Raw genomic sequence first — 23539 nt, forward strand, 5'->3', positions numbered from 1 at the left:
ATTCTGATGGATAGCTCATTGCCTTGAATACGTTAAACACCAATTGCTCATCATGCAGTCTAAGAATGAGCTCACCCTTTTGGACATCTATGATGGCTCTTGCAGTAGCCAGGAAGGGTCTTCCCAGAATTATTGAAGCTTTGGCTTCTTCCTCCATATCTAATACCACAAAATCGGCAGGGAATATGAAATCTCCCACTTTTACCAACAAATCCTCAACTATCCCAAGAGGGAATTTAAAGGTTCGATCTGCCAATTGGAGGGCCATTCTTGTTGGTTTGGCTTCCTCAATCTCCATTCTTCTCATCATTGTTAGAGACATCAAATTGATACTGGCCCCTAAGTCACACAAGGCCTTCTCCACCATGACTTCTCCTATGATGCAGGGGATTTGAAAACTGCCTGGATCCTTCAGTTTCTGAGGCAATTTGTGTTGAATGATGGCACTGCATTCTTCAGTCAACAACACAGTTTCCTCATTTCTCCAGCTTCTCTTTTTGGTCATTAATTCCTTTAAGAATTTTGCATAGAGTGGCATTTGCTCTATTGCCTCAGCAAATGGAATGTTGATTTGAAGCTTCTTGAAAATCTCCAAAAATCTGGAGAATTGGCCATCCTTTTCACCTTTCATCAAACGTTGAGGATATGGTACTTTGGGTGTATACGGCTTCAGGACCTCTTTTTCTTTTTCTCTTGTTGCAGACGGTGTAAAGGATTGTCCCTGTTCCTTGTCTCTCACATTTTCCTTTGCTTCATCCTCTGTGGGTTCACTTGAGATCTCCTTTAGCTTTTTTCCACTTCTGAGGGTTATGGCTTTACATTCTTCCCTTGCAATAGCCTTGGCAGCATGAGAAACACTTGGCCCAGGGATTTGCTTATACAAATACCCAATTTGATTTTCTAACTTCTGGATGGCAGCTCCTTGGTTTTGCAAGTTGGAAATTACTTCTTCCTTAAAAGCTTTCAATTCGGTTATGTCTTGACCCATGGTTGCAAGCATTCCTTCTATCCTGTTTAATTGATCTTGAAATTGTTGGTTCGGATTAGGTTGGGTAGGTCGATTATTTTGGCCTTGATATGATGGTTGGGAGTAAGTGTTTTGTGTGGCTTGGTATGATCTTTGGTTGGGGTTTTGGTATGTGGACTTGTTATGTTGGTTTTGCTGGTTTCCCCACCCAAAGTTTGGGTGGTTTTTCCAGCCTGGGTTGTAAGTGTTGGAATGTGGATCATATGGTTGCCTTTGTTGATTTCCTACATAATTGGCCTCTTCCCAATCACCTCCTTCAGTGCTTTCTTCCTCTTGATCTTGTGTGTGTATTGCAGCCACTTGCTTTGTTTCTAATTTCCTGGTGAGCTCTGCTAGTTGCTTGGCAAACACCTTGTTTTGGGCTAGAATTGTATCAACATGGTTCAGCTCCATGACTCCCTTAGTGTTGTGTCTCTCTGATGCATAGTAGTACTCATTCTCAGCCACTGCCTCAATCACTTCAATGGCTTCTTCCACAGTCTTTTTCCTGTTCAATGAACCTCCTGATGAATGGTCCACAGCCTTCCTTGATTCATAAGAAAGTCCATCATAGAAAATATGCAATTGCACCCAGTCATGGAACATGTCTGGTGGGCATTTCCTTGTCAAATCCTTGAACCTCTTCCATGCCTCGTAGAGAGTTTCACCATCTTGTTGTCTAAAAGTCTGAACCTCAGATCGAAGCCTATTGACCTTTTGTGGGGGGTAGAAACGTGCCAGAAACTTGCTTTCCACCTCGTCCCATGTTGTTAGGCTCCCCCTTGGGAATGATTCCAGCCACTTAGCTGCCTTGTCCCTAAGTGAAAATGGGAACAAAAGCAGTTTATAGGCATCTTCCTGGACTCCATTAGACTTCACAGTGTCGCAAATTCTCAGGAATTTTGTGAGATGTTGGTTTGGGTCTTCATTAGCACTCCCACCAAATGAACAATGATTCTCCACAAGTGATATTAGCTGTGGTTTGAGCTCAAAATTGTTGGCCTGAATGGGTGGTTTCTGAATGCTGCTACCACAATTCCCAGATGTTGGGTTTATGTATGAACCAAGAACCCTCCTCTCGGGAATGGCATTGTTTCCATCAGCTCTCCCATGGTTATGAACTTCTCTTTCCATGTTGAGATCTAGAGCTTCCTCAAAATTGTCCTCAGATTCTCCTTCAGATTCTTCTTCTCCCAGTACTCTCTTCCCTCTTGCTTCCCTTCTAAGTCTATGAAGGGTCCTCTCTGGTTCGGTATATGGAGGAGTTGATGTCTCTCCTCTCCTACCTGTCATACAAGAACACAGCACAGGCAACAAACAAGTAAAATACTCTTGGTTAATGGAAGAGTATGGTTAGAGCAGTTGAGGAATTAATTCAAATAGTTAGTGAGTCAGTGAGTTAGTTGCTTGAATTTAAAGGCATAAAGAAAGAAAGCATGTAACAGAGTGCAGAAATTAAAATTCAACAAATAACTTGAACTGAATTAACAAAGCAAAAAAAAAATGCTCAATCTAGTTAACTTCCAATTGGAGAATTGTCAATCGAAAACCAATCCCCGGCAACGGCGCCATAAACTTGATGCGCATAAACTAGTTATGCCACGATTTAGGAAATTGCACGATCGGCAAAATTCCTTCCGGCAAGTGCACCGGTTATCGTCAAGTAAAAACTCACAATAGAGTGAGGTCGAATCCCACAAGGATTGGTTGAATGAGCAATTCGGATTAGAAGTGTGTCTAGTTGAGCGGAATAAAGAATTAGATGAGAATTGCGGAATGTAAAATTGGCGGGAAACGTAAATGGCAAGAAATTGAAATGGCGGAATCTTAAATTGCATGAATTAAAGAGCAGAAGCCAAATTGCTGAAATTAAAAGGGAATGGGGGTGATTGCATGAATTGAGTTGCAGAATGTAAAGAGAAAGTGGAAATCGGAGATGGGGAATTCATTGGGTTATAGGAGATATTGAGATCTCCGAATCAAAACATGTTTATCTCTTCCTCAACCAATGCGTTCATTGAATTTTGCTTGGCAATCTTATATGATTGGATCCCAATCCCTTGGCTCACCAATTCTCTCTAAAAACAAACAAATTCCCAATCCCTTGGTTTAAATGTTCATAAGAAGAGATGATGCTCGATCACTGATTATACCACACAGTTTCATGAACCACAATTTGGTAGGATTACATGTCACAATATCCATCCAAACCCCAATCCAATTCACTGTGAGAAAGCTTCTCTAGCATGAATCCTCCATTCCTTTCCCAAGGTTCCGAAGGATTCCAATTATGGGTAGTTTCTTTCCCAAGACAACTACCCAATGGAATTAGATCGAGAAGCTTTCTAACAAAATTCAAGAGAAAAGATTGAAGAAGAAGATAAACTATTATTGATTCATTGAATTACAATAGAGCTCCCTAACCCAATGAAAGGGGGTTTAGTGAGTCATAGCTCTGGGTTCAATTACAAAGGTATGAAAACTAGCAAAATGAAAAGGTCCAAGTAGTCGTAACTTAAATTCTATCCTATTTATACACTTTCTATATTGAGCTTCTGTTGTGTTTCTTGGGCTTTGAGGCCTCTCCCTGCTTTCCTTTTGCTTTGGGTTTATGATCCATAATCTTGATGAGGCTGCTGATCCACATTCTGTAACATTCATTGAGCCAACTTAGTGATAATCAAGTAATGACACATGACTCAACAAATTGAAATTCCAGACTCATCAATCCTTCAGGCCCAATCCCATAAACCATGATATTCAATTGGGTTTCATACCAGAGTAAGTTTAAGTTAATGTTTGTGCTCAAAAGCTAACTTAAACTGCAATATTTTTGGCCCAGAAACCTTTTTCCAATAGTGGCGTTTAAGTTGCAGTTTAAGCTTAAACTGCAGCTTAAACGCCAGACACTTCCAGTGATGCCTTTTGTGGAAGCACGTTTAAGCTTCAGTTTAAGGTTAAACTGAAGCTTAAACGTGGAAATGGAAGAAGGCAGCCCTGGAGGGTAACGTAGTCGAACACGTTTAAGCTTCAGTTTAAGGTTAAACTGAAGCTTAAACGTGGAGATAGGAAAGGCAGCCCTGGAGGTCGAACACGTTTAAGCTCCAGTTTAAGGTTAAACTGGAGCTTAAACGTGGAAATAGAGAAAGCCATCCTGGAGGTCGAACACGTTTAAGCTCCAGTTTAAGGTTAAACTGGAGCTTAAACGTGGAAGCGGAGAAAGGTAGCCCTGGAGGTGTCGAACACGTTTAAGCTCCAGTTTAAGGTTAAACTGGAGCTTAAACGTGGAAGCGGAGAAAGGTAGCCCTAGAGGTCGAACACGTTTAAGCTCCAGTTTAAGGTTAAACTGGAGCTTAAACGTGGAAATGGAGAAAGCAACCTTGGAGGAGAAAACTTGGTCGAACACGTTTAAGCTCCAGTTTAAGGTTAAACTGGAGCTTAAACGTGGAAATGGCTCCCTGGTGCATTTCCCATTTCTGGCGTTTAACTTCCAGTTTAAGGTTAAACTGGAGGTTAAATGCCACTTTCACCCTTTTCTCAGCTTTCATGATTTTGGCCGTTTAAGTTCCAGTTTAAGCTTAAACTGGAACTTAAACTCCACATGTGATATTCAAGCTTCCTTTATTGATTTTTGTTGCTTCCTTGCCTAGCCTCTTCTTCCCTGAAATCATCCAAACAACTGCATCAATGTCTTGCAAATTTTCATGAGAATCTTCCATTCATAGCATTCAAGTAATATAACTAAAAACTCATGAAATTTGCATAAAAATCATACTGTTTGGATGGTTCATTGCTTTGTTATTCATTTAACCATTCTTGGTTACTTTAAGCTCAAGAAAGTGCATAAAACAACTAAAACTAACAGAAAAATGCTAGTGAAACTCGCCTAAGATGCCTTGGCATCAGAGAGGTTGGCGTGCCATGCCTTCGACTTCAAGTGGCACACCCAGTCTTCAATTGCCTTCAGCCCCCTTCTCTGGATTATTGTACCAGCGTTCCACGCCATGCTGTTCAAGTGGCACACCCATGGATTTGTGAACTCTTCAAGCTTGGCGTGCCACGCTTGGGTTCTCAAGTGGCACGCCTAAGTGACTTCTTGGAGCTGGCGTGCCACGCCTTCAATACCAAGTGGCACGCCATAGTGGAGGTTCTTCTTGGAATGGTGAGTTGGCGTGCCACGCCCCTTTGCTCAAGTGGCACGCCCATAGTAGTTGATGGGTTAGGCGTGTCATGCCCAACCTGGCGTGCCATGCCCCTTTTGTGTCCTCCATTGTTGCTCTCTGGATTTTTGTATTAGCGTGCCACGCCCAGTCCCTGGCGTGCCACGCCCACATGCATGCTTGGACTTCTTCTCTGGACTTTAGTACTAGCGTGCCACGTCTAGCTCCTAGCATGCCACGCTAGTGCATTTTTGTGGCGTTTACTCCCAAGTGGCACGGCAGTTTTGCACGCCCAGCTTTTTGTTTGTCTTCTACCCATTTTTGATGCCTTCTTCACCTGAAATTCAGCACAACTCATCTCAAAGTAGTGTACCATAATATTCATCAAATAATGCATGAATTATACTGATCAAATGAGATTTATGCTCTTTTATGGTCTTCTTTATGCAAGAAAGAAGGGTAGATGATGCAAGTCATCACAACACCAAACTTAAGCTTTGCTTGTCCCAAGCAAATCAATGTGAGTAAGCATTTATAACTTGAGGCCTATGCTTTGAATGATTGCAATACAACTAAGAGTAAAACTAAGTGTTGAACACATGTATGAATGTTTTAATGTCATGAAAAGCTCTTGGATCCTTGAGGGTTCTTTCAGGTATAGGCTTTAGGGGTCCTCTCTATTGATTGTCACCTTGAAGTAGTAAGGGTTGTTTTGCTTTCTTGACCACGACTCTAAGTGTTTTGTCTCAAGACAACCCTTTAATTAGGCTTTCAAGTAGCACTCCCAAACCAGTTGGTTTTAGGGTACTAGGTATTGAGACACCCCTAAGAATTTACTTGCCCAGGTCTCTTCTTGACACATCTTCACCACAAGCATCTACTAAGATCTTTAATTCTTTTTGAGCTTTTTAGTGTTTCTTTTTTTTTCATCCCAGTAGTTGATACTCAGAGCCTTGGGCCTTTATTTCTTACTACCTCTTGGTTCTATGGATATTCAAGGAACACCCTTTAACTTTCCCTTGTTATACCTTCTAGGACTAGTTGCTCTCCATGACTCATTTTCTTTTTAGTTCATCCAAGGTTCTATACTTAGTTTCTTATTTCTTAGTTTGTTTGATGATCTCTCTTGGCCTTGGTCTCTCTTATTATTTTTGCACAACTCACAGTAACTCTTATGGAGATAAACTCTACTTTTATTTATGTTGAAATGAAGACTTGAAATACATGGCATTTTCTTTCTTGTAATAAAAAAACTCATAAATACTTCAAACAGGAATTAAAACTAAGCATAAAACATAAACTATCCTAGCATGATTATTTATTCAAAAAGTAAATCAATAAAAAGCTTAAAATAGGATTTCAGAAATTAGAAAGTGTCAACCATGGGACTCAACAAGCTTGAGCAGCTCCATCTTCAGTTCATTGGCCCTTTCCCTTTGTCCTTCTTCTTGGAAGGGGAGGAGCCACCTTCATCTGGCTTGGAGGAACCTTCTTGTGCTTTGGCATCCTTGGGCTTTCAAAATCCTGCCCTCCTCATATAATTCCTTTCATCTTCCTTATGTTTGACTAAGATTTCCTCTTGTCTTCCACTTAGCTCTTCCATTCCTTGCATGAAGGTTGGGTATCCTGGGTTTAGAGCGGCCACAGCATTACACAAGTGATTCAGCTTCGCTTGTGTATTGATGTCATACTGCCTCCTGGATATGGTTCTGGCATCATAGAGATTTCTGAATTCAGCCAAGTTCCTCTGTTGCCACTTGCCTTGCTCTACTATTTTATCCAGTGCACTTCGCACCTCTCCCTACTCAAATTATTCTTGCTGCTCCTTTAGGTTCTTGGTGTGCGAAATCGTGATCATTCCATTCCTTGGTAACGGCGCTAAAAACTCAATACGCACGTTCATGATCTTATATTTATTTCATAGCTTCGTACAACTAACCAGCAAGTGCACTGGGTCGTCCAAGTAATAAACCTTACGTGAGTAAGGGTCGATCCCACGGAGATTGTCGGCTTGAAACAAGCTATGGTCACCTTGTAAATCTCAGTCAGGCGGATTAAATTGTATTAAGAAATTATAGTGGATGAAAATAAATAAAATATAAAATAGGATAGTGGTACTTATGTAATTCATTGGTGAGAATTTCAGATAAGCGTATAGAGATGCTTTCGTTCCTCTGATCTCTGCTTTCCTGCTGTCTTCATCCAAACAATCCTACTCCTTTCCATGGCAAGCTCTATGTAGGGCATCACCGTTGTCAATGGCTACATCCCATCCTCTCAGTGAAAAAGGTCCAAATGCTCTGTCACGGCACGGCTAATCATCTGTCGGTTCTCGATCATACTGGAATAGAATCCATTGATCCTTTTGCGTCTGTCACTACGCCCAGCACTCGCGAGTTTAAAGCTCGTCACAGCCATCCCTTCCCAGATCCTACTCGGAATACCACAGACAAGGTTTAGACTTTCCGGATCTCAGGAATGGCCATCCATGGGTTCTAACTTATGCCACGAAGACACTAATAACTCAAACTCGGTCCCCTGTATTAGATATCTAAGAGATATCCATTCAATCTAAGGTAGAACGAAAGTGGTTGTCAGGCACGCGTTTATAAGTTGCGAATGATGATGACTGTCACGATCATCACATCCATCATATTGAAGTACGAATGAATATCTTAGAAGCGGAATAAGTTGAATTGAATAGAAAAATAGTAGTACTTTGTATTAATCTTTGAGGAACAGCAGAGCTCCACACCTTAATCTATGGTATGTAGAAACTCTACCGTTGAAAAATACATAAGTGAAAGGTTCAGGCATGGCCGAATGGCCAGCCCCCATGAACATCCCAAGATGTCTAATACAATAGTAAAAAGTCCTATTTATATTAAACTAGTTACTAGGGTTTGCAGAATTGAGTAAATGATGTAAAAATCCACTTTCGGGGCCCACTTGGTGTGTGCTTGGGCTGAGCATTGAGCTTTACACGTATAGAGGCTTCTCTTGGAGTTGAACGCCAGTTTGTAGCCTGTTTCTGGCGTTGAACTCCACTTTGCAACCTGTTTCTGGCGTTTGACTCCAGAATGCAGCATGGAACTGGAGTTGAACACCAGTTTACGTCGTCAATCCCTATTCAAAGCATGAACTATTATATATTTCTGGAAAGCCCTGGATGTCTACTTTCCAACACAATTAGAAGCGCACTATTTGGAGTTTTGTAGCTCCAGAAAATCCACTTTGAGTGTAGGGAGGTCAGAATCCAACAGCATCTGCAGTCCTTCTTCAACCTCTGAATCTGATTTTTGCTTAAGTCCCTCAATTTCAGCCAGAAATTACATGAAATCACAGAAAAACACACAAACTCATAGTAAAGTCCAGAAATGTGAATTTTAATTAAAAACTAATAAAAATATACTAAAAACTAACTAAATCATACTCAAACTATGTAAAAACAATGCCAAAAGGCGTATAAATTATCCGCTCATCACAACACCAAACTTAAATTGTTGCTTGTCCCCAAGCAACTGAAAATCAAATAGGATAAAAAGAAGAGAATATACTATAAATTCCAAACTATCAATGAAACTTAGCTCCAATTAAATGAGCGGGACTAGTAGCTTTTTGCCTTTTGAATAGTTTTGGCATCTCACTTCCTCCATTGAAGTTCAGAATGCTTGGCATCTATAGGAACTCAGAATTCAGATAGTGTTATTGATTCTCCTAGTTCAGTATGTTGATTGTTGAACACAACTACTTTATGAGTCTTGGCCGTGGCCCTAAGCACTTTGTTTTCCAGTATTACCACCGGATACATAAATGCCACAGACACATAATTGGGTGAACCTTTTTAGATTGTGACTCAGCTTTGCTAAAGTCCCCAATTAGAGGTGTCCAAGGTTCTTAAGCACACTCTTCTTTTGCTTTGGACCTTGACTTTAACCGCTCAGTCTCAAGTTTTCACTTGACACCTTCACGCCACAAGCACATGGTTAGGGACAGCTTGGTTTAGCCGCTTAGGCCAGGATTTTATTCCTTTAGGCCCTCCTATCCACTGATGCTCAAAGCCTTGGATCCTTTTTATTACCCTTGCCTTTTGGTTTTAAGGGTCACTGGCTTTTTGCTCTTGCCTTTTGGTTTTAAGAGCTTTTGGCTTTTTCTGCTTGCTTTTTCTTTTTTCTTTTTCTTTTATTTTCGCCATTTTTTTCTGCAAGCTTTGTATTCACTGCTTTTTCTTGCTTCAAGAATCATTTTTATGATTTTTCAGATTATCAAATAAAATGTATCCCCTGAGGTATCTCAGGGATCTCTTGATTTGCAATCAAATGTTCTACCACTGAGCTATAGACCCTTGAGATGAATCTCTTCATTTCCTATGACTCGAAGGTGGAAGCTTTTGTCTTCCCTTTCCTCTTTCTAGAGGTTTTTCTGGCCTTCGGTGCCATCAATGGTTATGGAAAAACAAAAAAGCTATGCTTTTACCACACCAAACTTAGAATGTTTCTCGCCCTCGAGCAAAAGAAGAAAGAATAGAAGAAGGAGAAGAATATATGGAGGGATGCGTGTATTCGGCTATATGGGTGGGATTGGGTGGGAAAGAGATTTTGAATTTTGAAGGTAGGTGGGTTGTATGGATGTGAGTGGTGAATGGAAAACAGAAGGGATGAGAGATTGAGGTGATTGGTGAAGGGTTCTTGGAAAAAGGGTGATATAGGATTATGAGGAGGGAAGGTGAGTGGAGGTATATGGGGATCCTGTGGGGTCCACAGATCCTGAGGTGTCAAGGATTTACATCCCTGCACCAATTAAGCATGCAAAATACCTTTGCAAGAATTTCTGGCATTTAAACGCCGAAGTGATGCTTATTCTGGGCGTTCAACGCCCATGTGCAGCATGTTTCTGGCGTTGAACGCCAGCTTCATGCTTGTTTCTGGCATTCAGTGCCAGCTCTTCTCAGGGTGTATTCCTGGCGTTTAAACGCCAGGATGTTGCTTGTTCTGTGCGTTCAACGCCAGATCCATGCTCTGTTCTGGCGTTGAACGCCAACCAGATGCTCCTTACTGGCGTTTAAACGCCAGTAAGTCCTTCCTCCAGGGTGTGATTTTTCTTCTGCTGTTTTTTATTCTGTTTTTTGAATTTTTGTATTTATTTTGTGACTCCACATGATCATGAACCTAATAAAACCTGAAAGAACAATAAAGATAAAAATAAAATTAGATAAATAAAAATTGGGTTGCCTCCCAACAAGCGCTTCTTTAATGTCAATAGCTTGACAGTGGGCTCTCACTGAGCCACACAGGTGATCAGGTCAATTTTATAGATTCCCAACACCAAACTTAGAGTTTGGATGTGGGGATTCAACACTAAACTTAGAGTTTGACTGAGGCCTCCGAACACCAAACTTAGAGTTTGATTGTGGGGGCTTTGTTTGACTCTGTACTGAGAGAAGCTTTTCATGCTTCCTCTCCATGGTTACAGAAGGAGATTCTTGAGTTTTAAACACAAGGTTGTCCTCATTTAGTTGAAGGATCAATTCTCCTCTGTCTACATCAATCACAGCTCTTGCTGTGGCTAGGAAGGGTCTTCCAAGGATGATGGATTCATCCTCATCCTTCCCAGTGTCTAGGATTATGAAATCAACAGGGATGTAAAGGCCTTCAACCTTTACTAACACGTCCTCTACTAGTCCATAAGCCATTTTTATAGATTTGTCTACCATCTCTAATGAGAAATTGGCAGCCTGTACCTCAAGGATTTCCAGTTTCTCCATTACAGAGAGTGGCATGAGGTTTATCCCTGACCCAAGGTCACATAGAGCCTTCTTAAAGGTCATGGTGCCTATGGTACAAGGTATTAAGAATTTTCCAGGATCCTGTTTCTTCTGAGGCAATCTCAGTTGATCCAGATCACTCAGTTCATTGGTGAGCAAGGGAAGTTCATCTTCCCAAGTTTTATTACCAAATAATTTGGCATTCAGCTTCATGATAGCACTAAGGTACTTGGTAACTTGCTCTTCAGTAACATCCTCATTCTCTTCAGAAGAAGAATATTCATCAGAGCTCATGAATGGCATAAGGAGGTTTAATGGAATCTCTATGGTCTCCAGATGAGCCTCAGATTCCTTTGGTTCCTCAGAGGGAAACTCCTTATTGATTACTGGACGTCCCAGGAGGTCTTCCTCACTGGGATTTATGTCCTCCTCCTCTCTTGTGGGTTCAGCCATGATGGCTAAATCAATGGCCATGAACTCTCCTTTTGGATTTTCTTCTGTATTGCTTGGGAGAGTACTAGGAGGGGTTTCAGTGACTCTTTTACTCAGTTGGCCCACTTGTGCTTCCAAATTTCTAATGGAAGATCTTGTTTCATTCATGAAACTCACAGTGGCCTTAGATAGATCAGAGACTAAATTTGATAAGCTAGATGGATTCTGCTCAGAATTCTCTGTCTGTTGCTGAGTGGATGATGGAAAAGGCTTGCTTTTGCTAAACCTGTTTCTTCCACCATTATTAAAACCTTGTTGAGGCTTTTGTTGATCCTTCCATGAGAGATTTGGGTAATTTCTCCATGAAGGATTATAGGTGTTTCCATAGGGTTCACCCATGTAATTTACCTCTGCTATTGCAGGGTTCTCAGGATCATAAACTTCTTTCTCAGAAGATGCCTCTTGAGTACTGTTGGATGCAGCTTGCATTCCATTCAGACTTTGAGAAATTATATTGACTTGCTGAGTCAATATTTTGTTCTGAGCCTGTATGGCATTTAGAGTATCAATTTCAAGAACTTCCTTCTTCTGAGGCGTCCCATTACTCCCAGAATTCCTCTCAGAAGTGTACATGAACTGGTTGTTAGCAACCATGTCAATGAGTTTTTAAGCTTCTGCATGCGTTTTCTTTAGGTGAATGGATCCACCTGCAGAAGTATCCAATGACATCTTAGCTAATTCAGACAAACCATCATAGAATATATCCAGGATGGTCCATTCTGAAAGCATGTCAGAAGGACACTTTTTGGTCAGTTGCTTATATCTCTCCCAAGCTTCATAGAGGGATTCACCTTCTTTTTGTCTGAAGGTTTGAACATCCACTCTAAGCTTACTCAGCTTTTGAGGAGGAAAGAACTTGGCTAAGAAAGCCGTGACCAGCTTATCCCAAGAGTTCAGGCTATCTTTGGGTTGAGAGTCCAACCACACTCTAGCTCTGTCTCTCACAGCAAACGGGAAAAGCATAAGCCTGTAGACCTCGGGATCAACCCCATTGGTCTTAACAGTATCACAGATCTGCAATAATTCAGTTAAACACTAAAAAGGATCTTCAGATGGAAGTCCATGAAACTTGCAGTTCTGTTGGATCAGAGAAACTAATTGAGGTTTAAGCTCAAAGTTGTTTGCTCCAATGGTAGGGATGGAGATGCTTCTTCCATGTAAATTGGAATTAGGTGCAGTAAAGTCACCAAGCATCCTCCTTGCATTATTATTATTTTTGGCTGCCATCTCCTCTTCCTGTTCAAAAATTCCTGTAAGGTTGTCTCTAGATTGTTGTATTTTAGCTTCTCTTAGTTTCCTTTTCAGAGTCCTTTCAGGTTCAGGATCTGCTTCAACAAGAAAGTTCTTGTCCTTTCTCCTGCTCATATGAAAAAGAAGAAAACAGAAAATAATAGGGATCCTCTTTGCCTCAGTAGAGAGAGGTTCCTTTGTGTGAGTAGAAGAAGAAAAGAATGTAATGTAAAGAAGACAAGAGGAAAAACTCGAACACAGAGAGGGAGGTGGTGTTCGAATTTTTGGATGGGAGAGAAGTGTTAGTAGATGAATAAATAAATAGAAGGAGATGAGAGAGAGAATTTCGAAATTTAATTAAAATAAAAATTAAAATTGAAAGTTAGATTTCAAAAATTAAAGTTGAAATTAAATTAAAATTAAAACAATTAGTTAATTAAAAAGGAATTTTGAAAAAGGAGAGAGGGAATTTTCGAAAATAAGAGAGAGAGGATTAGTTAGGTAGTTTTGAAAAAGATATGATTGAAACAAAAAGATAATATTGATTGATTAGAAAAGATTTAAAATTTGTTTTTGAAAAAGATATGATTTAAATTTAATAAGATATGACTGAAACAAAAAGAAAAGATTGATTGAAAATGATTTAAAATTTATTTTAAAAAGATAAGAAGTTAGGAAAGAAGTTAGAAAAGATTTTGAAATTGAATTTGAAAAAGATTTGAAAAAGAAATTTAAAAAGATTTGATTTTTAAAGCTAAAGTTGATTACTTGACTAACAAGAAACAAAAAGATATGATTTTAAAATTTAAAGGTTGAATCTTTCTTACTAGGCAAGTAACAACTTAATATTTTTGAATCAATCATATTAATTGTTAGTAATATTTTCGAAAATTATGAGATAGAATTAAGAAAAATATTTTTGAAAAATATTTTTATAATTTTCGAAAATAAATAAGAGAAAAAAAGATTTGAGTTTTGACAAAGATTTTGAAAAAGATAGGATTTTCAAATTGAATATTTGATTTGACTCATAAGAAACAACTAAATTTTAAAAAGTTTTGAAAAAGTCAACTCAAATTTTCGAAAATTTATGAGTGAAAAAGGGAAAGATATTTTTTTGATTTTTGAATTTTTAATGATGAAAGAGAAAAACACAAAATTGACTCAATGCATGAAAATTTTGGATCAAAACATGTGATGCATGCAAGAACACTATGAATGTCAAGATGAACACCAAGAACACTTTGAATGTCAAGATAAACACCAAGAACTTATTTTTGAAAAATTTTCAAGAAAAGAAAACATGCCAGACACCAAACTTAAAAATTTTTATTCTTTAGACATTAACAAATTGAAAATGCATATGAAAATCAAGAAAAGACACAAAACAAGAAAATATGAAGATCGAACAAGAAGACTGGCCAAGAACAACTTGAAGATCATGAAGAATGTAATGCATGAAATTTTCAAAAATAAATTTTTGGAAAATTAAAAAGATGCAGTTGACACCAAACTTAAAACTTGACTCTAGACTCAAACAAGAAACACAAAAAATATTTTTGATTTCATGATTTTGTAAAATATCTTTGGTTTGTTTTCGAAAATTATTTTGGGAAAAATGAAAAAGAAGAAATAATTTTTTTGAAAAGAAAACGAAAAGAAAGTTACCTAATCTGAGCAACAAGATGAATCGTCAGTTGTCCAAACTCAAACAATCCCGGCATCTGCGCCGAAAACTTGGTGTGCGAAATCATGATCATTCCATTCCTTGGTAACGGCGCTAAAAACTCAATACGCATGTTCATGATCTTATATCTGTTTCACAAATTCGTACAACTAACCAGCAAGTGCACTGGGTCGTCCAAGTAATAAACCTTACGTGAGTAAGGGTCGATCCCATGGAGATTGTCGTCTTGAAGCAAGCTATGGTCACCTTGTAAACCTCAATCAGGCGGATTAAATTGTATTAAGAAATTATAGTGGATGAAAATAAATAAAATATAAAATAGGATAGTGGTACTTATGTAATTCATTGGTGAGAATTTCAGATAAGCGTATAGAGATGCTTTCATTCCTCTGATCTTTGCTTTCCTACTGTCTTCATCCAATCAATCCTACTCCTTTCCATGGCAAGCTCTATGTAGGGCATCACCGTTGTCAATGGCTACATCCCATCCTCTCAGTGAAAAAGGTCCAAATGTTCTGTCATGGCACGGCTAATCATCTGTCGGTTCTCGATCATACTGGAATAGAATCCATTGATCCTTTTGCGTCTGTCACTACGCCCAGCACTCGCGAGTTTGAAGCTCGTCACAGCCATCCCTTCCCAGATCCTACTCGGAATACCACAGACAAGGTTTAGACTTTCTGGATCTCAAGAATGGCCATCCATGGGTTCTAACTTATACCACGAAGACACTAATAACTCGGACTCGGTCCACTGTATTAGATATCCAAGATATATCCATTCATCTAAGGTAGAACGGAAGTGGTTGTCAGGCACGCGTTCATAAGTTGTGAATGATGATGACTGTCACGATCATCACATCCATCATATTGAAGTACGAATGAATATCTTAGAAGCGGAATAAGTTGAATTGAATAAAAATACAGTAGTACTTTGCATTAATCTTTGAGGAACAGTAGAGCTCCACACCTTAATCTATGGTGTGTAGAAACTCTACTGTTGAAAAATACAGAAGTGAAAGGTTCAAGCATGGCCGAATGGCCAGCCCCCATGATCTAAGAACTAAACGTCCCAAGATGTCTAATACAATAGTAAAAAGTCTTATTTATACTAAACTAGTTACTAGGGTTTGCAAAATTGAGTAAATGATGTAAAAATCCACTTCCGGGGCCCACTTGGTGTGTGCTTGGGCTGAGCATTGAGCTTTTCATGTGTAGAGGCTTCTCTTGGAGTTGAACATCAGTTTGTAGCCTGTTTCTGGCGTTGAACTCCACTTTGCAACCTATTTCTGGCGTTTGACTCCAGAATGCAGCATGGAACTGGCGTTGAATGCCAGTTTACGTCGTCAATTCTTATTCAAAGCATGGACTATTATATATTGCTGGAAAGCCCTGGATGTCTACTTTCCAACTAAATTAGAAGCGTGCCATTTGGAGTTTGATAGCTCCAGAAAATCCATTTTGAGTGCAGGGAGGTCAGAATCCAACAACATCTGCAGTCCTTCTTCAACCTCTGAATCTGATTTTTGCTCAAGTCCCTCAATTTCAGCCAGAAATTACCTGAAATCACAGAAAAACACACAAACTCGTAGTAAAGTCCAGAAATGTGAATTTTAATTAAAAACTAATAAAAATATACTAAAAACTAACTAAATCATACTGAAAACTATGTAAAAACAATGCCAAAAAGCGTATAAATTATCCGCTCATCAGTTCTCAAAACCCCCTTGGAGTTGTTGAATGTTCTGGTTGACTTGGCTCCCTTGTTGTTGTTGAGTCTCCTTGAGTTGATTGACATCTTCCCTCAAGTGGTGTAGGTCTTCCTTCATTTGGTGTACATCTCCTTGTAATTGCTCCCAGTTGAATCCTCTGGAAATTGCTGATATTGGTATTGTGGTGGTGGTTGAAGTGCCAGGAAGTAAGGTTGCTCTTCTGCCTCTTCCTCTTCTTGTTGTTGTTGTGGTCCATGAGCATGATCTCTTCGTTCTCTGGCCCTGTTGAGTGGGTGAACAGCCACCACCTTGGCCATCTTTTTGGCAGTTATGAATTTATCTTGCTTCACAAGCACCTCATCAATGATCTTTTCAACTCCAGCCTCATCACATAGCCTCTGTATAATGCTGGAGAATGCCAACCTTGTGTTGTCACTGGTGCTTTTCAGTACTTTGTTGATGTTGTTGGCGATCATCTCCCCCACGTTGATGTTCTCTTCTTTCATGATGCTGTAGATGAGTACAGCTCTCTCCTTGGTCACCTCTGAAGTGTTGGATGTGGGGATTAGGGACCTCCTCACAAATTCTAGCCACCCTCTAGCTTGGGGGTTCAAAACTCTTCTCCTCAATTGGTTGGGTATCCCATCCTTATCATTTATCCAACGCACATTCAGCACACAAATTTCATTCAGGATCTCATCAAACCCAGGGTCTTGCTGCTTCATTCTTTCTTCATAGCTCCGAGTTGAGCTTGTCCTCTTCACCATTAGCATTCTTTCTATGCTAGAGGGGCTGTAGTCAATGGACTTCCCCCTTACATAGCTAATGTAGCCATATTGTTACCCTGGTTGAGGTACTGCGTTAGCATAGAATTCCCTCACTAAGCTCTCTACCACTTTCCTCGGTGGGTTGCATAGAAGTGACCAACCCCTGTTGTTGATCTCAATGTTGATTCCAATATGCTCATTCCTCCCTGGTTGAAACCCAATTTCTGGAATGATGTCCCTCTCATTCACCCAACCATAGAATTGATTTTGGTTGAATGCGGAGAGGAATTTATAGTCATTGAAGGAGCTTAAGGATCCAGAGGTTGGTTCCTTGGTTTTTCTTTTCTTTGAGGCTGAGCTTTTTAGTGGTGCCATTAGGTTGAGAGAGTGTGTTTGAGGTTGTGAAAAAAAATGGGGGTTGCAAGAAAGAGCAAGCAAAATAAGGTTTTGCTCCAACACCAAACTAAGGACTTGATTGTCCCAATCAAGAAAAAAAAAAAAGAAATTAAGGAAAGAGACGGTAAAAGATGAAAAGAGAAAGGAATGTGAGGGGTGTATGCTCTTCGTGTGTGATTGGGGATTGTTGAAGTGGGAGAGGAGATGAGGAGGTGAGGCTTTTATAATGGGTGAATGATGTGGTTCGAAGAGTGGGAAATGATGCCAGGGCATTTTGGCCAGTTTCACTGACCTTTTCTTTACTGTTTTTAGGGTAGTTTCATGCATTTCCTTAGGAAATAAGCTAGTTTTGGGTAGATATTCACTTACATCTTGATTCAAGCATACATTGTGCACTTTACATGATTTCATGAGGATTTTGCATGAATTTAAGGACAAATTAGATGTTGCATTTCCCATGACTTGGACTAGAACTTTGATGCACTTTATTGCTTGATTTCAGGACAAAGGAAGCAAAGAAGAACCACATTAGTGGCTACGTTAGTTACACTAACGTTAACACTAACGTGGAATGGGAGTAACTTGCAAAGTTAATGAGAAAAGTGATTGCCAATAACGCTCTCGAAGCCATCATTGCCCACGTTAAGAGTCACGTTAACTAAGTTAACGTGAACTCTAACGTGGAAGAAAGGAAATAGAGCCAACGTTAGTGACACTTAACATTATCACTAACGTTGGACCAAGCTCATAAGTGGCCACGTTAGTTGCCACGTTAACTTAGTTAACTTAGTTAACGTGGCCTCTAACGTTAAGAAGTAAAGGGGAAGCCAACGTTAGTGACATTCAAATTTGTCACTAACGTTGGCCAAGTCACAATAAGCCACGTTAACTTCCACGTTAACCTAGTTAACGTGGAAGCTAACGTGAGGAGACAAAGTGGTCGACAACGTTAGTGACACCAAACATTGTCACTAATGTTGGAAGGAACCCACACAAGCCCCAATAATCCACGTTAACTCCCACGTTAACTTAGTTAACGTGAAGAAGGGAGGTGATCGCCAACGTTAGTGACACCCAACATTGTCACTAACGTTGGAATTAGCCCACAGAAGCCACTATGAGCCACGTTAACTCCCACGTTAACTTAGTTAACGTGGAAGCTAACGTGGATAAGGGAATGATGAGCTAACATTAGTGACACTCAACTTTGTCACTAACGTTGGAGATGGCTAGCATGGCCACGTTAGAAGCCACGTTAACCTAGTTAACGTGGACTCTAACATGAGAAATAGGGGCACATTGGAACGTTAGTGACAATTGTAAGTGTCACTAACGTTCTCGAACGTTGGCAAGCCTACGTTAAAAGAGCCACGTTAACTAAGTTAACGTGGACTCTAACGTAGGGAAGGGGGAGACTTCTCAACGTTATTGGGAAAGGCAAGTCCCAATAACGTGTGCGAAGGACAAAGAGGCAACGTTAGTGGCAACGTTTGTGCCACTAACGTTGAAGATAACGTGGCTCTTACTTGGGTGAGGAACGTTAGTGAAAAAGGTGATTGTCACTAACGTTCTAGAACCCATATTTTCACTGAACGTTAACACCACTAACGTCCTGAGCTAAAGTCTCTGCCCACTTCACACTTTCTCTCTGCAAGTAAAGCCAAGCCCAATGAAGAAGAGAACTGCTTCAAACTCAAGATCCAAAGGCCCATACCCAAGACTTGAAGAGCCAACTAGAAGAACAGAAGAGTAGTATTTATAGGAGTAGCTTTGAATTAAATTGGGAGTTGGAAATTATAGGGAGCCTCTTGGCATAGAACTGCTCTCTGTATTTACTTTCTCTACACTTCTAGTTTCATCATGTATTCTCCATCTTTGTTTTCATTTTCCAGAGCTATGAACAACTAAACCCCTTTCATTGGGTTAGGGAGCTCTGTTGTAATTTGATGGATCAATACTAGTTTTCATTATTCTTCTTCTATCTTTTCTCTTGATTTTACTTGAAAGCTTTCGATCTTCATCTAATTGGGTAGTTATCTTGGAAAAGAAGCTATTCAAACTTTGATCTCTTCTGAACCTTGAAAGAGGAATGAAGAGATCATGCTAGAAATGCTTTCTCATGCTGGACCAAATTGGGTTTGGATGGATATGTGACTATAATTCTCTTAACACTTGATTTGGAAAATTCATGTGGTATAATCAGTGACCATACTTCATCTCTTCTCATGAGCAATTGACCAAGGAATTGGCTATTGATCAAGATTTGAGAGATTAAATTACAAGAAATTGTAATTTGATCACTTAAGATTGCCAAGGAGATCAATGAGTGCATTGATTGAGGAAGAGATGAAAATGAAATTGATCCGGAGAATGCAACATCTCCTGAGCCCAATGAACCCCCCATTTCTGACCTTACCCATTCTCTTTAATTTCTGTCATTTACTTTTATGAGCAATTTCCCCATTCCCATTTAAGATTCTGTAATTTACTTTCCGTCATCTACATTCAGCTCTTATTTCTGGCATTTACTTTTCTGTTATTTACTTTCCCTCCATTTAATTTTCTGCAATTCTCAACTCAAATTCTGATTCGCTCAACTAGAACATTCCTCTAATTAAAGTTGCTTGATCAATCAATCCCTGTGGGATTTGACTCACTCTATTGTGAGTTTTTACTTGACGACAAATTCGGTACACTTGCCGAAGGGAGATTTGTTATAAGACAAGTTTTTCGTGCATCAAGTTTATGGCACCGTTGTCGGGGATTGATTGTGCATCAACAATGATTAATTTGGAGGATAACTAGATTGAGCATTTTATTTTTGTTTGATTTAATTTTCTGTTTGAGTTATTTACTTTCTGTTTTAGTTAATTTTTTTCCCTTCCCCCTACTTTTTCTTTGTTATTTACCATTCATTTCACTAACCCACTAACTATTTGATATATTGCATCACTCACACTAACAGTAATTCTGACAGATATACTTTCTGCACCTATTCTCTTTGCTTGCACTTGTTGGTTGTATGATAGGGAGAAGAAGCGGGGCTTCAACTTCCTTTGATTCTGAACCTGAGAGAACCTTCCTTAGACTAAGGAGGGAGGCAAGAGAAAAACGTGTAGTTGGTGCTGAAGAAGAGGAGGAACACTTTGAGGAATACTTTGAACCAAACATGGAAGAAAACATGGAAAACCATCGTGAAGAAGAAGCTCACAACCATGGCGGAAGAGAACGAGCAAATCATGCTGGGGAGGATAGAAGAGTTTTAGGCTCTTACATCAATCCAAACCCAGGAAACTGTGGAAGTAGCATTCAAAAGCCAACCATCTATGCCAACAATTTTGAACTAAAACCACAGCTCATCACCCTTGTGCAGAACAACTGTTCGTTCGGAGGAAGTGTCCAAGAAGACCCCAATCAACATCTAACCACCTTCCTGAGAATATGTGACACAGTGAAGTCTAATGGTGTTCATCCTGACGCCTATAGACTGCTCTTATTTCCATTCTCACTCAAGGATAAGGCAGCCAAGTGGCTGGAGTCTTTCCCAAAGGAGAGCTTGACAACTTGGGAAGATGTGGTGAACAAATTCTTAGCAAGATTTTACCCCCCTCAACGAATCAATAGGCTGAGAGCTGAGGTCCAAACTTTCAGGCAACAAGATGGTGAGACTCTATATGAAGCATGGGAGAGGTTTAAAGACCTAACAAGGAGGTGCCCACCAGATATGTTCAATGAATGGGTGCAGCTGCACATTTTCTATGAAGGGCTCTCTTATGAGTCAAAGAAGGCCATAGACCATTCATCCGGAGGATCTTTGAACAAGAAGAAGACCATTGAGGAGGCCATAGATGTCATTGAAACTGTAGCAGAGAATGACTACTTCTATGCTTCCGAAAGAGGGAACACAAGAGGAGTAATGGAGCTAAACAATGTAGATGCTCTGCTGGCCTAAAACAAGCTCATTACCCAGCAGCTGGCTGACCTCACCAAGAAGATGGAGAGGAACCAAGTAGCAGCAATCGCCACTTCATCAACAACCCAAGAAGGAGTGAATGAAGAAGCAGAGGGTAGTCAGGAGCAAGCCAACTACATTGGGAATTCACCTAGGCAAAACCATGATCCATACTCCAAGACCTACAACCCTGGATGGAGGAATTACTTGATGGTGTTTTTATGGAAAAATGAATTTCCAAAACACCTAAAACTAACCGGCAAGTGCACCGGGTCGCATCAAGTAGTAAAACTCACGTGAGTGAGGTCGATCCCACAGGGATTGATGGATCAAGCAACTTTAGTGGGTGATTAGTTTAGTCAAGCTAACATTTAAGTGAAATTGGATGAGAGGTAGCCAATAGAAAGTAAATTGCAGGGATTATAAAGTTGCAGAAAGTAAAATTGGACAGAAACTTAAAGAGCAAGAAATGTAAATTGCAAGAATCTTAAATTGCAAGAAATGTAAATTGCATGAAATTAAAAGGGAGTGGGTGCTGGAAATTAAAAGAAAGCAGTAGATCAAGTAACTGGAAAGTTAAATTGCAAGAAGAATAAAGGAAATTAGGTACTGGGATTCATGAAATCAAACACGGAAGTGTAAATAACAATCAAACAGAGAAGTAAAAGATGCAGCAGGTTCAACAGATTTGGAAAATCACTTTAAAATCAAAACAGAGAGCAGCTTGGCTCAATTTCAAAATCTCAATGAGAAATTGAAGATCTCAGGGGCTCAATGAGACTAGAAAACAAGTCTAGATCTCAAGTCCTTCCTTGATCCAATAAAGAACAATTTGCAAAAGAAATGAAGATGAAAGCAGTAAACAGAGTGTTGATTCAAATCCTTAATTCACTGAACTTTTGTAGAAGAAGAACAAGAGAAATCTCAAAGTGAGAATGAAACAGAATTCCTTCAATTCTCAACCCAAGATTCAAAACAAAGAGAAAAACTAAAGAGAGAGAGCTCTCTAATGCTAGTGTTCCCTCGAGGAGCCAACCTTCAATGCTCTCTAATGGAGCTAACCTTCTATTCTTTCTATTCGGGCCCCCTTTCTAAAATGAAAATGATGCCTTTTTATAGGCTTTTACAAACATGACAAATGAAAATGAAATTGAAAAGCAAATTACAAAGAAAATGAAATTCCTAATCAAATTGTTTCTTGTGCCTTTGAGTGATGATAATGGGCTTTGCGTGCTTTGGATTTGGGTTGAAGATGGCCTCTGTTGATTGCACTTGGAGTTGGAGAGAAACCCATTGTGAATCGGGACATAAAGCACAAAAGCTTGAGTCAAAGTTTGAGGCAAACTTTTGCTCAAGCTTTTTATATCAGCCACCCCCTTTTGCTGATATCCACGTTTGAGCTAAAGTTTGAGGTCAAACTTTTAGCCAAACGTGGATCCCCTTGTGTGCATGTGTGGGGTGCAACTTTATCCTCTTGTCAACGTTGCCAATTTCATGCCAACTATAAACTATTATATATGGTTAGAAAGCTCTGAATGTCAGTTTTTTAACCCAATTGGAATCATCTCAATTGGACATCTACAACTCAAGTTATGCTCATTTGAAGAGGACAGGGTCGCTGGCTTTGGTGTGCAGCGTTTGAGGAAAAGTTTGCCTCAAACGTGGTCGAAAATGCCAGTTCTGGAGCCTCAAACGCATTGTCCACCCAATACTATTATATATTGTTGGAAAGCCCTGAATGTCTACTTTCCAATGCCGTTGGAAGCACATCATTTGGAGCTCTACAGCTCGAGTTATACTCCGTCGAAGGTGCAGAGGTCAGTTGGCGTCACTGCAGGTTGCCACCATGTTCGTTTATGCACATTGCGGGGCAGTTTTCTCCCTTAATTTTAGTGTCCACCATGCAATGCCATATATGCTTGGAAAGCTCTCGATTCCTACTTTCCATTGCTTTTTGAATCACCTCATTTGGAGCTATGTAGCTCAAGTTATTGTTGTTGGAAGTATACCCCTTCAGGCTGTTGTGGTGTGTGGCGCCAACGTTTGCCAAAAAGCTTGAGGCAAATGTTGGCGCAAGCTTTTCTCCTCCAGGGTGTTGTTTTTGTGATGCCAACGTTTGCCAAAAAGTTTGAGGCAAACGTTGGCTCAGCTTTTTCCTCCAGGGTGTTTTCAATTCTTCCAAAAGTTTGAGCTAAAGTTTGAGGCAAACTTTGGCTCAAACTTTTTTTCCTCTAAGATGTTTTCAACTCTTCCAAAAGTTTGAGCTAAAGTTTGAGGCAAACTTTGGCTCAAACTTTTTGTTTTCTCTTGCTCCTAGCCATTCCTTCTTCCTTCAACCTTCTTCAAAACTCTTTTCACCTATCCTCAATCAACC

The 23539-nt window shown here is 39.8% G+C and overlaps 1 protein-coding gene and 3 non-coding genes across 4 annotated transcripts in view; 2 read left to right on the forward strand and 2 right to left on the reverse strand.

The window, feature by feature from the left end:
- The window catches only part of LOC148570803 (uncharacterized), a 78173-nt gene that overhangs the window by 2990 nt on the left and 51644 nt on the right, over window positions 1-23539 (reverse strand). Inside the window, exon 2 of the mRNA XM_088507165.1 lies at window positions 448-599. Coding sequence (XP_088363291.1) covers window positions 448-599 — 152 coding nt within the window. The remainder of the gene's footprint in view (window positions 1-447; window positions 600-23539) is intronic.
- LOC148570804 (small nucleolar RNA R71) lies at window positions 1611-1714 on the forward strand. The gene has a single exon (XR_015880309.1). It is a non-coding gene; the product is annotated as a small nucleolar RNA R71 (small nucleolar RNA).
- LOC148570805 (small nucleolar RNA R71) lies at window positions 12146-12253 on the forward strand. Its single transcript, XR_015908618.1, has one exon. It is a non-coding gene; the product is annotated as a small nucleolar RNA R71 (small nucleolar RNA).
- LOC148570806 (small nucleolar RNA R71) lies at window positions 20836-20942 on the reverse strand. The gene has a single exon (XR_015908662.1). It is a non-coding gene; the product is annotated as a small nucleolar RNA R71 (small nucleolar RNA).

The sequence above is a fragment of the Arachis ipaensis genome, chromosome B3 (assembly GCF_059453495.1).
Source record: "Arachis ipaensis isolate K30076 ecotype BB chromosome B3, ASM5945349v1, whole genome shotgun sequence".
Taxonomy (NCBI): Eukaryota; Viridiplantae; Streptophyta; class Magnoliopsida; order Fabales; family Fabaceae; genus Arachis; species Arachis ipaensis.